The sequence below is a fragment of the Podarcis bocagei genome, assembly GCF_964188305.1.
Source record: "Podarcis bocagei genome assembly, chromosome: 9".
In the NCBI taxonomy this organism is placed as follows: Eukaryota; Metazoa; Chordata; class Lepidosauria; order Squamata; family Lacertidae; genus Podarcis; species Podarcis bocagei.
This window is the reverse complement of record NC_138134.1, coordinates 58,015,815-58,029,127: the sequence shown is the minus strand read 5'-3', so window position 1 is coordinate 58,029,127 and position 13,313 is coordinate 58,015,815. Positions and strand designations below refer to the sequence as shown.

Sequence of the window (13,313 nt, the reverse complement as noted above, 5' to 3'; positions counted from 1 at the left end):
ACATGTATACATGTATACATGTATATGTGTGTGTGTATACATTTCTATACATGTATACATGTATATGTGTGTGTGTATACATATACACACACACACACCCTGGAATTGCTGCCCCAGGGGGGTAAGTCACCACTTCACCCCCCCCCCCAATATAGGGAAGAAAAGACTAAAGGATTCTACCCAAGGCCATAACCGCCAAAGTTGTGACGAATTGCTATGGGGAAGACAAAAACCTGCCAATGCAGGAAAATTTCTTCCTGGTCCTTCAACAGCAACCTGTCAAAGACCGTAGCAGCGCCTGCTAAAGAGTAAGAAAAAGTTAACCTGCAAACAAGAAAAATGAAACAAAGAGAGGGTAGGGAGGGTGACTCTCCAGAGCCGACTGCCTGGCTATTGTCCGCTCCACCCCCTATTTATAAATGGGGCTGGCCCCACCTCCCAGCAAGAAACTTGATTGCTGAGGCTGGGCGTGAACCTCCAAAAATGAACACTGAGAGGCAAGCCAGCCCCTGTTTGCCAGCAAGCTCCCTGGGAACTGTAGCACCACATGCAATCCCACAAAGGGCACCCGCAATGTAAAGTGTGAGTGCTCATTCTCCACACATACACATGAGGTTTTTCTCCCTTTTTTTAAAGAAAGCCCTCATGGAAATTCACCAGTATTGTTTGTGTAGATTTTCTTTCTTTCTTTCTTTCTTTCTTTCTTTCTTTCTTTCTTTCTTTCTTTCTTTCTTTCTTTCTTTCTTTCTTTCTTTCTTTCTTTCTTTCTTCCTTCCTTCCTTCCTTCCTTCCTTCCTTCCTTCCTTCCTTCCTTCCTTCCTTCCTTCCTTCCTTCCTTCCTTCCTTCCTTCTTTCTTTCTTTCTTTCTTTCTTTCTTTCTTGTGTTAGGGGAGGGATCGGCAAGGTTTTACCTGCCTGGGTCGCTCAAGTCCCGCGCAGATCTCTCTGTGGCCCGGATCATAGCTGTCAACTTTTCCCTTTTCTTGCGAGGAATCCTATTCAGAATAAGGCAATTTTCCTTTAAAATAAAGGGAAACGTTGACAGCTATGGGCCGGATCGTGAGTGCATGCGCGAATTCCAGTGCCTGTGTGTGCGCAGATGCAATATCTGGCGCCATGGAAGAGAGTTCCCACTCTGGTTTAACACAGCGTGCAGGGACTCCCTGAGTGGGCGGCTTGGTTCGGGGGCAGCTCATGGGCCAGTTAAACTGCCTGTGTGGGCTGCTTGTGGCCCATGGGCCTCAGGTTGCCAACCCGTGTTAGGGGAAGGGTAGTGTTATGTATTGGGTTTAACACATTTTATGTTAAAAGGCGCATTCTAACCAATTGTAGAAGCGTTGGTAGACAAACGTTCTAATGACAAGTAAGTGCATGCTCTTTCAACTGTCAACGGTCAGTTCATGCTTGGGATTATTATTGTGTTGTCCAGTCAGTTTGGTTCTTGTGTTCCTATGAGTGAGCTGTTGTCACTGACAAATGTTGGATAAACTTAGTTGAGGAACTTAGACTGCCTTGGGCTTCTGACTTTTTCTGAACATTTAGCAGGTAGCATCTCTGGTGTGGGACACATCATGCTCCTTCTGGCGTAAGTTGTCCACCTTTGGTCCCCCCCCCCTCAGCTCTCACCTGTGGCTCCTAGAAGCTGTCAGCATGCGATATGGCCACACACTAGGAATGGATTTAACTGGATGGCTAAACCAGGTAAGGGTAGCCGATGGCTCTCAAACCCTTGGTGAATTAGGGACTTTCCTTGCATGTGAAGACAGCCTCCAGCCCTTGTGCCCTGGGGAAGTCACTTCATTGACTTTATGAGACCAACAACAGGTCCAGTGTTCAAGAAAGCAGTTTCCGCATGTCCTGTAGAGGTAAAATGAGGGGCAGATGAAGTTCATCAACCAGGGAAGGTAGCTCATCTAGGAGAAGGAAAACTCTGACCCAAAGCCTCAGCTGCCTTGTGGGATATCTTCAGGAGAAGAAAAGGCTAAGGAGTAAACCCTACACAAATCTGAAGTCCCTAAGATGGTTGGATGGCACCTTGTATGCCTCCTGCAGCCAAGCTGGTGCCAAATGGATTGCTTTCCTTTCCTTTGGACCACATCAGCGAGACCAAGAGGGGGGTCTTATCATGTGGGCAGCCCAGGACCTCCAAACACAATGCCCACTCTTGTGCCCTGGGGAAGTCACTTCATTGACTTCACTCGCCCAGGTGCACTCCATTCTCTCTCGAGACAGATGGATACCAGCAACAACCTTTTCCCCAGACTCAAGTCAGCTTGCACAAATTTTTAAAAAGATGGATAAAATACAGAAAGCTAAAAGTATATAAAAGAATCATTTAAAAATAACCAGACTTTAATTAAAACAATATGAAAAACAGATCTATTAAAGTACCGTACAGATAATTAAAACCATAAGATATACTTGTATGGGATTTTGCTTGAAACACACATTTCTGCAAAGCACATTTGCCCTAATATAATATATTTTAATGCCATTTTCACCCAAACATGCATTTTTATGCTAGGGTTGCCATATTTCAAAAAGTGAAAATTCGAACACAAAAGTTGTTGAGCTTTTTTTAAGGAAATTCACGAAATTTGAAGGATAGCTGCATTTTCGTTTTCATGGTGTGTGTGTTTTTGAAAAGAAATTGCAAATCAGGCAAGTTTACCTTTAAATGTGAAGTGAATGAAACTTCTCCTCCATCCATGCCTGCAAATCTATGCCTCTTACTAAGCTTCACTGAACTTAATATTCCATGATCAGTCACAGGCCAGTGCTGTATGTTAAACAATAAACACTCAGCAATACCCAAGTCAGCATGGAAATGTCCATGGAATTACCCCAAAATCAGAGTGCAAGTGAAGTAGCCTAGGTCCCCAGTGGGGAAGATTTCCAGATGAAGATATTCTTGGTTCTGTGCCTAATGAATATCGCAAAATGGATATGGTTTTGTATGCTAGGAGGCGAGAGGTTGTGAGAGCAAAGTCTGCCCATATCCTTTATATCCGTTTTGATTTTTAAAGGGTGTTTCTCAAGCTGCTTTTCATATTTAGAAAAGCAGAACTAGAGGAGGCAATCCCTGGATGCAGATGAATAATTCACGGTCTAAATAAATGTATAAATATACAGTGGTACCTCGGGTTTAGTACTTAATTCGTTCCGGAGGTCCGTTCTTAACCTGAAACTGTGCTTAACCTGAAGCACCACTTTGGCTAATGGAGCCTCCCGCTGCCTCCGCACTGCTGGAGCACAATTTCTGTCCTCATCCTGAAGCAAAGTTCTTAAACCGAGGTACTATTTCTGGGTTAGTGGAGTCTGTAACCTGAAGCATGTGTAACCCAAGGTACCACTGTAATATATTTCTATCACCTAGCTATGCAATAATTTTAAAAAGTGTGCACCCCCCACCCCCCAGATCTACAGCTGGTAGCCAACAGAATGCCTGATAATAACCAAATAATCTTATGTGGCTTCACAACTTCCCAAAGCAGGCGCAGTGTGTTGACTTTCAAATACTAACTGCACCACAGCAGTGGAATACAAAAGTATGATTGCTCCAAACCTTGAAATCCAGAACATGAAGGCTATTTACAGATGTATTTCAGAAAACATGCCAGATGTGTTGTCACTTATAAAGTCTTCTTTGGTGGCGTATAGTCCAAGGGCGTTCTCCTGTGTGTGGTCTCACAGAGTCAATTCATATAATATGTTCCTTCAGAAAATGGTATTCTGCTTTGTAGCAATATTCAAGCTCCAATGTCTCTTAGTATTCGCTTTCTCATAGAGGGATGCTCTGTGCCTCTATCATATTTGAAAGAGCAAATCCTGTTTGCCCACTGATGTAGCTCACTCCATATTGTCCAAAGAGCTTAGCTGCTCTACCTTGCGGAACACCCCAGACCACAAGAAGTTATATTTAGGAGGCCTCAACAATCGAGCCAGCCTGATTTTAGCCAGCCAGCTGCACACAGTCTTCAGGCAATTTCAGCTTCTTCAGCCACCTCTCCTGTAAAAAATAACACCATCCAGATATATTCGACGCACAGCTTGCTGTATCGTTACGCTGCGAAGGGTACCAAAGGGCGCTATGATGTATTTTTATCAAAAGTCCAGGATGTGACAGATTTTTGTCAAGGAAGCAGAGGTTACCTGCTGAGGTTTGACGCTTAGGCAAGCCCAAATAATCAAGATGAAGCCCAAGTTTACAATCTAACTGCAGAAAGTGCACATTGGGTAAATTTTCTTGCAGCATAAAATTTGCTGAATGTGAACATGCTATGGGGACAAGAATGATATTTTCCAGATACAGAATAATGTACTTTCAGTACACAGATAACTCTCAGGACACAGAAATGTTCTGCCTCTAAGAAAGAAGGAACTCCTTGGCAAAGCATTGATCATCTGGAGGAGTCATTAACCTGCCCCCTGGGATCATCAGATCATAGGTGACCTCTGCATCCACAGATGTATTCTATGGTTTTTGGGGGAGTTTGTTGTCATCCTGTGCAAAATTCATGAAGGATCCATGCCTTGAATCAATGTTTTTGGTGGTGCTCACAAGTACTGAAGCTATGATTTTCATTGTGTGGTCTACCATTGTAAGCTTTAATTTGATGATATTTCCTCCCAGAGAGACTCCACGTAAAATCAGAGCTTTGGGGGCAGGAACTAACCAGAACTCAGTTCTGGAACCTTTTGTGTGAGTTCCAGCACCTTTCAGGTGGGCACCATTGCCATTCTAATAGAACGAGAGAGGCGTTCATGATGAATTCTGGCACCTCTTTTTCTAGAAAAATAGCACTGCGTAAAATCATGCAGATTCAAGAAGATCCCTTTCAATTTATTGCATCTGACTTTTACCCAAACCCTCTGGAAGAGTAAAGTGTACCAGCTCAGCCTGCTCTTCAGGTGCTAAAGGTGGACAGGAGTCTTCAAGCCTCTGCTCTTCTCCTTTCTTATAGTTTGTTGTCTTTAATCTGTACTTGGGCAAATACTATATAACCAACGTTTCCTGTAGTTGATTTCTGGGCTTGTTTCAACATGTTGATGTTTACTCGTGTAGCCTTGTGCAGTCCCAGTAAACACTTCAGGATCCCTCCTGCCCTTTAACATAATCAGTTCCACCTGCTACACAAGTAGCATCATTAGTGGGATAGAGCAGGGCATTACAGTACTGTACTGGCTTCTATGTTATGGTGTATATGTCTCAAAGAAACCCATGTCAACCAGAGACTGCCAGTTCTTTAGAAGATAATATTAGACTTTCCCATAATACAGTGGTATCTCGGGTTAAGTACTTCATTTGCTCCGGAGGTCCATTCTTAACTTGAAACTGTTCTTAACCTGAAGCACCACTTTAGCTAACAGGGCCACCTGCTGCTGCCGCGCTGCTGGAGCACAATTTCTGTTCTCATCCTGAAGCAAAGTTCTTAACCCGAGGTAATATTTCTGGGTTAGTGGAGTCTGTAACCTGAAGCTAACCACTGTAGTCTGTAACCTGAGGTACCACTGTATTAGACTTTCCCATTCAGAAAGGATTTGGAATGAAGTAGCTGGATCTGTAGTTAGATAGGAGTTCATACACACCGTACAAAGAATGCTGGGAGCTGTAGTTTATCTCCTGACAGAGCTACAATTCCTAGCTCTCTTAACAAACTACAGTTCTCAGTCGTGTGGCTTCAGTGCGCTTTAAATGTATGATGTGTACACAGCCAAGATGTTAAATGCTCTTGTCTTTTAATATTATAACAAGCTGCAGTATTTGTTTGGGTTGCTTGGTAGTTTTAAACTCTTTCATACTGTCCTGTCCTGTGAACACACAGAAACAGACCAGACACACAGACACACAGAATGTTTTGATCCATTTGGGAGCACATCACTGCATCTTTGCCTTTTCTGTGGACTTTCCTGTGGTTCTCACCTCCTCAGAAGTGTGGATCCTGCCTGGGGATGTGCAAAAAGCAATTCCTGCTCAGTGGTGTGTTCTCTCCAGGCCACCTCCATCAGAGCATCCTTTGCTGTGTGAACCCATATGTGACCCCGGAGACACTGTTTCATTCTTACTGTAAAAATATTTTCCGGAAAGCTTAAAATGGAAATTGATCTCCCTCCTTTCTCATGTTGCAAACCTGGCTTTTAAAAACCAGACTATCCCTACATGGGCTTCACAGTGGCAAGAACTTCATTTCCTAGTGTGCAGCTTGATGATTCTACAGTATTGTGACATTTCATTGAGTCAGTAATTATGGAAATTACTCCTAATGAAGTGTAAAAACAAGCTGACAATTGCCATGGGGGTGGAGGAAAATAACCTCCAATCTTTGATTTGTTGAACAAAGCAGCAGAGAGTGACCTTTGAAGGAAAAGGCAGGGCTGATTTGAGTTCCCCCTGTAACTTTTCCAAACCTGTGTTATGAGTAAGTTAATTGTTAATTGTAAGTAAGTTAATAGTCATCCGCCCTGAGCCCGGTCTTGGCTGGGGAGGGTGGGGTATAAATAAAAAATTATTATTATTATTAATTGACCTATGGATACTCTACTCTTCAGGTACATTCAAGCTGCTTTACTGTTTGTTTCTCTGTGCTAAATGGATCCTCCAGGGTCATAAAAGGACGCAAGCTTTGGCCATTAACTACCTAAGGATGGTGGCCTAGGAGCAGGAGTGTGGAATCTTTTGGGCTCTGGGGGCCAAATCTTTATCTGGCCCCCATCCCATGCATGGGGTTCCCAAGTGCCTGATAGCCTGCTGACTGTCAGGGTCTTGGGGACCGCAGTGCAAAGGGCATTGCCCAGTCTTTCATAACCTGACATTTTCTACATGTTGCAGGACCTCAGCTACCATCATCCCTGACCATTGGCCATGCTATCTTGGGATGATGGGAATTGGAGTCCAAAACTCTGGGAGGGTACAAGATTGGAGGAAATCTGTGCTACATATTCATAGTGTTTGAATGAAATGTACTGGGACAAACCACCCTTTCATATTTTTGGGCAAATGGGCTGTTCTAGCTGTTCTTAGGCAAGTGGTATAAATAATGGGCTGGATCCAGAACAAATTAGTCACACTTGTATCCCATTAAGACCAATGTGAAATGACTAACAGAGGCCCTTGAAATCAAAGGAACATCCTTGTGACTACTTGTCCTGGATCCAACCCAATATTCTTGTGTTGCAAAAAGCATAGTTTGCTTCTCAGTGACTACAGTATTAGCACCAGGCATGAAGAGCTACACATTTGGAAAACCTGGGCACAATCCAAATTGAGTTTAACCTCTTTTCTCACTTTTAAGACTACTCACAACCTTGCCTCTTCTTATCTATTTTCTCTGCTTTCACTCTACTAGACTTCCACTGCTGTATACTATTAGTGGATGTCAGAGGCGAGGGGCTGATGGGGTTGGTTGGTGCTGTAGAACTGGCCTCATGACAGCAGCATCTGTGCCTCTTACCAGGATGGTCTGGAGTGGGTGGGGCAGAGAGCGGGCACATTGGCATAGCCAACCTACTGCCCCACCAGCAGCTCCTGCTTGTCTTCACGCTCCTTCATGGGCCCTTATACATGGAACTGCCTCCATATGACCTTCTCTTAAGGAATGTTTAAACATTCAATCCCCACCCCTTGTGAGTTCTTCTTTATATTCATTGTTGACTAACTTGATACTATTACCATTTGTGTGATGATTATGTTCTGGTTTTTAACTTTTCCATTTCCATTTCTGTAAGCTGAAGTCACAAAAGGTGTCTGTTATCTGCCCCTGCCTTGGTCATTTGATTGCCCTTTTTACCCATTGCTGTCTTTTTTATTTGTATGTATTTTATTTGTATATATTGCTTGTTTTATGTTGCTATGGCTGTTGGCTAATGCGAATAAAGTTTATCTATCTATCTATGGAAGTGAGAACTGGATCATAAAGAAGGCTGATCGCCGAAGAATTGATGCTTTTCAATTATGGTGCTGGAGGAGACTCTTGAGAGTCCCATGGACTGCAAGAAGATCAAACCTATCCATTCTTAAGGAAATCAGCCCCGAGTGCTCACTGGAAGGATAGATCCTGAAGCTGAGGCTCCAATGCTTTGGCCACCTCATGAGAAGAGAAGACTCCGTGGAAAAGACCCTGATGTTGGGAAAGATGGAGGGCACAAGGCAAAGGGGATGACAGAGGACGAGATGGTTGGATAGTGTTCTTGAAGCTACCAGAATGAGTTTGCCCAAACTGTGGGAGTCAGTGGAAGACAGGAGTGCCTGGCTTGCTCTGGTCCATGGGGTCACGAAGAGTCGGACATGACTAAACGACTAAACAACAACATCTATCTATCTGCCCCTGCTTCCCTGTTCTGGTCAGGGGGCCTTTCAGAATCACATGGGATTTGACGCCAGGAGGCTTCAGAGAAGGGCAGCATTGGTAGAAATCAGTGCTTCTACCTGGGGACTCCAAGCTTCACACTTTGCCCTTGCATACCTAGTAACAATCTTTTCCTTTTCCACTTTTATTTCACCTTTTTTTTTAAGAGTGTGAGCTTATGAGCAGGGATGAATTCATTTCATTCCCACACAGCGTTTAATATATTGTAGGCACTTCAATTAATCATGGCAATGAATCCAGGTAAAGTAATGCCATTTAACTTCCCAATGATTTCTAGAGCAGAGTCTTGAACATGCCAGTGGGACCTAACATGTCCTTAACATTGGCTGAATGGTGTCCCAAGGTCCTCCCCATCTTAACTGTGCATCTCTGTAACAATTAGCGCCTGGACAGGAAAACACTGGTAACTTGGTAAGTGACTTTCATGGTTACCATGACATCTGGCATTACAGATCTCTCCAAAGCAAAGCCGGGACATTTTTCTAATAAATTTCAGCATGCAGCAGAAACACAAGGTGTTGATTCTATAATATTTCAGCAGCAAGAAAATATTTCCAAACACAGGTTTCGTTTTCTCTCTCTACTTTTTTTGACATTTGATCACGTGCCATTGCACACTTGTAAAGACATATACTTTACAAAATATTACAATATTAAACCTGTACAGACAAAACTGATTTGAACTGAGTGGAGAAAAAAATGTCCTTGCAATGTACTGTACATTCCATTTTTTGTACAATCTTCACAGTTCCTTCTAATGTAGTGTTCCTTGGACACTGAGCACTGTTATGGGACCTTTTCTGTCAACCTCCATGTTCTGTTCAGGAGTGAACCAAAGATGAGCTGGGCTGAAATGAAGGACTCTTTCTTGATTTTGTACAGTCCTGTGGTTGATTCTCTATGCTTGGCCTTCTTGCCAGGTCTTGAGGACATGAGGATCCAGAAAACCTATTGATTAGCTAGCTCCAGGGAGCTAGGTTGCAATAACAGTAGAAAGGTGAAATAATTGTTAAACAAAAGGATACCAGATGAATATTATTTTTTTCCATCTAAAAACCCCTGCATTGAACTCTGGAGACAAGCTTCCTCCATCAACCAGAAATTGTATAGACCAGGTGGAACAATAGCATCTGCAGGCAAGGCAGCATGACTCAATATTCAACTTCCATTTCACCAGTCCCCTCATTTTGAGAAGGTTCCTCCTTTGAGGTCAACTATGACTGCGTTTCATTTCCTTAGCAATTGTCCACTTACATGTCACATGTTATACAATCTGAAAATCACCCTGCGCATTTGGGTAATCATTTATCTCCGGTACGAAAACTCTTGGAAGAAGGTTTCTGTGACATTAAATTATGAGGTATGGAATTGAGGTAAATTATTCATTTTCTTGCATCATCCTGGCTTGGATGGGGCTATGAAGTTACCGACTGATAAATCCTGGATTTTTTCAGCAAGGGTCATAGCTTAATAATAATAATAATAATAATAATAATAATAATAATAATAATAATTTACTTATAGCCCACCCATCTGGCTGGGTTTTCCCAGCCATTCTTAGCTGTCATACAACACATTATTTGCATACAGAACATTGCCTCTTCAATTTACAATAACTCCAAGAAAGTTCTGGAGAGCTACTGCCAGCCAATGTAATTCAGAGGTGGGAAAACCCAGGAGTTAATGTGCCCCTAGATCCATCTCTGCTTGGCCTTCAGGACTCACTAGGCCATGAAAGTTCCCCTAGCCACACACCCCTTTTAGGCCATGCCCCTAAGCAGCCCTGCCCTGTACCCTCCTTTGGCAGGTGACTTCTGTGCCAACTTTTAAACACCTGCTGAATACTCTTCTGTTCCACCGGGCCTATGCAGGCAATTAAGAGTGCACCCCTCACTTAATGTATATAATGGGTAAGATTAAGTAATACAGCATACCCTCCAACATTTCTCTGATGAAAATAGGGACGTCCCATCCCATAAATAAATAAATAAATAAATAAATAAATAAAGCTTTTGCCCAGCTGGAATGTGTCCCTGAACTGTGATAAGTTATCTTGCTTGTCTGGTTAGAGAGATATGCATATGTAAATGTGCACGTAGAAGCCTCTGACTTCTGTATGAAATGATGTTGGTCCGTCCTTCCACCCTTTCTCCCTTCCGATGTAGCAAATGGGACTGATGTAGGATATCATTATTTTAGTTGTGCTTTTTGTTTTAAATTACATCGTATAGTTGCTGGACTTCTTACGCTGTTCCCCACTCTGTCAAGAGGAATGGTGGCATAGAAATAAAATTAAACAGCATTGGCATCAACGTCATTCTCTGAAGTAGGGAGTAGGTGATGAGGTAGGAACCTGCTAGCCCTATACAGAAGCCCTTCTCTTGAAAGGTTAGCTGTCTCCCAGCTACATAGTGAAGTCTAGATCCATCCAACAATGCTAGGTGGAAGATTAGCAAAATCTGCTTCTCGAATAATTTTAACCATTTCTTTTTTAAAGTTCTTGTCCACCAAATTAAATAGTAAAACTGAACCAAATGCTGGTAGAGGTTTTGTGCCATTGTAAATGGTAGCATTTACAAGTCAGCAAGTTAGAGAAGAGCCACCTGTTGCCTTAATTGCCAATAAAATTTCTGCACGTCACACGGATTGGAACAAGATGCACTGGATTGGAATCAGAACAAGGTAGTTGCACTTTTAGCTCTCATTGAAATCAATGGGACTTAAGTTAGCTATGACTAACTTCTCACATGGATTTCAGTGGAATCCAATTTGCTCCGGATTCAGCCCGTTTTTTTTAATAAAAAAAACAAACATTCCATTTTACAATATGGCACCGTGCCATTAGACTGATGTAAACAGGTATCATGTCAGTATTGTATTTTCCATAGCATAGAGACAGGTTGAGCTCAAGAAGGCTTATGATGACAACATATTTATGCACACAAACATGCAATCATTGCTCGGGATCTGTAGCTTAGTTGCCTTCCAGAAGTTTGGATGTTTAGTTCTAAGGCAGGCATGGGCAAACTTGGCCCTCCAGATGTTTTGGGACTACAATTACCATCATCCCTGATCACTGGTCCTGTTAGCTAGGGATGATGGGAGTTGTAGTCCCAAAACATCTGGAGGGCCAAGTTTGCCCATGCCTGTTCTAAGCATTGTCCTATGAGCAATACTCCTTTCTCCCACATCCACCTAAGACTTTAGGAGTACTCGTCCACCGATGTATATGGGGAGTTGATGTAACTTGACGCTGTTGACATGGCTTTGGAGCTCCTGTGTGAGCAACCATTGAAGCTGGGTTCCTGTGAAGGAGCTCTTTTCTTGCGGCTAGACTTGGTGGTTTCTCCATCGTTGGGGTCAAATACCACCGACATGCTGGATTCCATTCTGGAAACTGTGTAAAGGCTACTTTGCCTGGTAGGGTGGAACCTGGTTGTCTTGAGTTCCAGTTCATCGTAACTAGATACTTCAATGAAAGGACACCACTGGAAAGCTCTCTTGAAACCAGCTCTGAACCTGAAAGCAAAGAAACCCAGTCACTCGCAATGTATTTGTACTGCAGGAGATATCAAACAGCATAATGTTGCAAGCTTAGGCACCTAAAATGGTGGGGAGAGGTGGCAGTGTTTCAACATGTAGTACAGTTACTATGGCAGAAAATGTAATCAGGCTTGTGGGACGAAGAGGGAATGGAGAAAGGGGAACAAGCAGCACAAAGGGACATATCAGGGAACAAGGAAGTGTTTAACTGAGAAGGCACTCTTCACGTGGATGTGTGCACACTCATCAATGGGAGTTAAACATCTAGGGACCTGTTAGCATGTTTGAGAAATGAACAGGACATGTGGAGGACATCTGGGGTGTACTTGTGCAAGACATCTAGAGTGCCAGAGGGAAACACGAAGGGAAAAGAGGCAAATTAGGTGAACCAATTAGATACTGAAGTGTCTATCATTAGCTTTTAAGGAACCCCAGTTTCTTAAGAACTGTATAAATATGAGGTACGTGTGATCTCTTGGACTTGGTTTCCTGCCCTTGTGCTGACAGGAGAGCATGGGATTCCTGGCGGGCAGGTCACCTCCACTGGTCAACTGTTTTTGATTAGTCTGTCACCACAGAAAAGTCTTCAAGAAACAATTCTGTGAAGCTAACCAATTGAGTTTCTTAGCTTTAAGCTTTTAACTTGATTATTCAATTTACTTCTAAATTGCCTGTTTCCTGGTATAAACTTGCAAAAAGCTTTAATAAATTTGATTTGTTTTGGATGCATGCCAGGGCTCCAGGTGTCTGTCTGCCTAGTATGTGGCCTGGACCCTGTGATCATCATCTGAGACCCTTCTTCGCCTGGTGTCTTCATTACATATCTTTAAGTGCCAGGCAAAAACATTCTTTTCCTTCCAGGCCTTTGGCTAATTAAACAATCTATAGCCTTTTAAATGGAGGTATTGTTTTTGTTTGTTATTATGGTATGCATTTTGGTGTTTTTATATAGTAAACCACCCTGTGGTTTTTGCATGAAGTCCAGCTACAATCAGTTAGCTTCTCCCCTGCAATAAAGGCTTAGGTTAGTTATCTGGATTTGTAAAGACGTACTGATAAAAGCCAAAGGACTGTGTATGTTTGATTCTATGTTTACAGATTTAGGCAATGTCAGGGGTTCAGGGACAGAGGCACAGGTAAGGGGGGAGACGGAGAGCGATGAGGAAGAATCCCAGGACAGTGAGGAAGAGGATGACAATGACTTGAGGTCTTCCATGAGTCTCTCAAGTGAATCGGAGGATTCCCAGAAGGGGGCGCCCCTGGTCAAGCCAAGGGGGGTCACAGGGGGGACTTGCCAGGAGCAGGGAAGCAGCAGGGAAACCCCGAGTGGGAGTGGGAGATCGGGGTCGGCTTCCCAGGAGGAACGGAGTGAAGAGGGTGGAGTTCCCAGTGTGACACACGGAG

General features: G+C 43.1%; 1 protein-coding gene across 1 annotated transcript in view; it reads right to left on the bottom strand.

Moving 5' to 3' along the window:
- Nucleotides 1-11,167: 11,167 nt before the first annotated feature.
- Nucleotides 11,168-13,313, bottom strand: part of TACR3 (tachykinin receptor 3) — a 34,369-nt gene continuing 32,223 nt past the window's right edge. Inside the window, exon 5 of the mRNA XM_081209376.1 lies at nt 11,168-11,885. Within this exon, the coding sequence (XP_081065502.1) occupies nt 11,570-11,885 (316 nt within the window). The 3' untranslated portion in view covers nt 11,168-11,569. The remainder of the gene's footprint in view (nt 11,886-13,313) is intronic.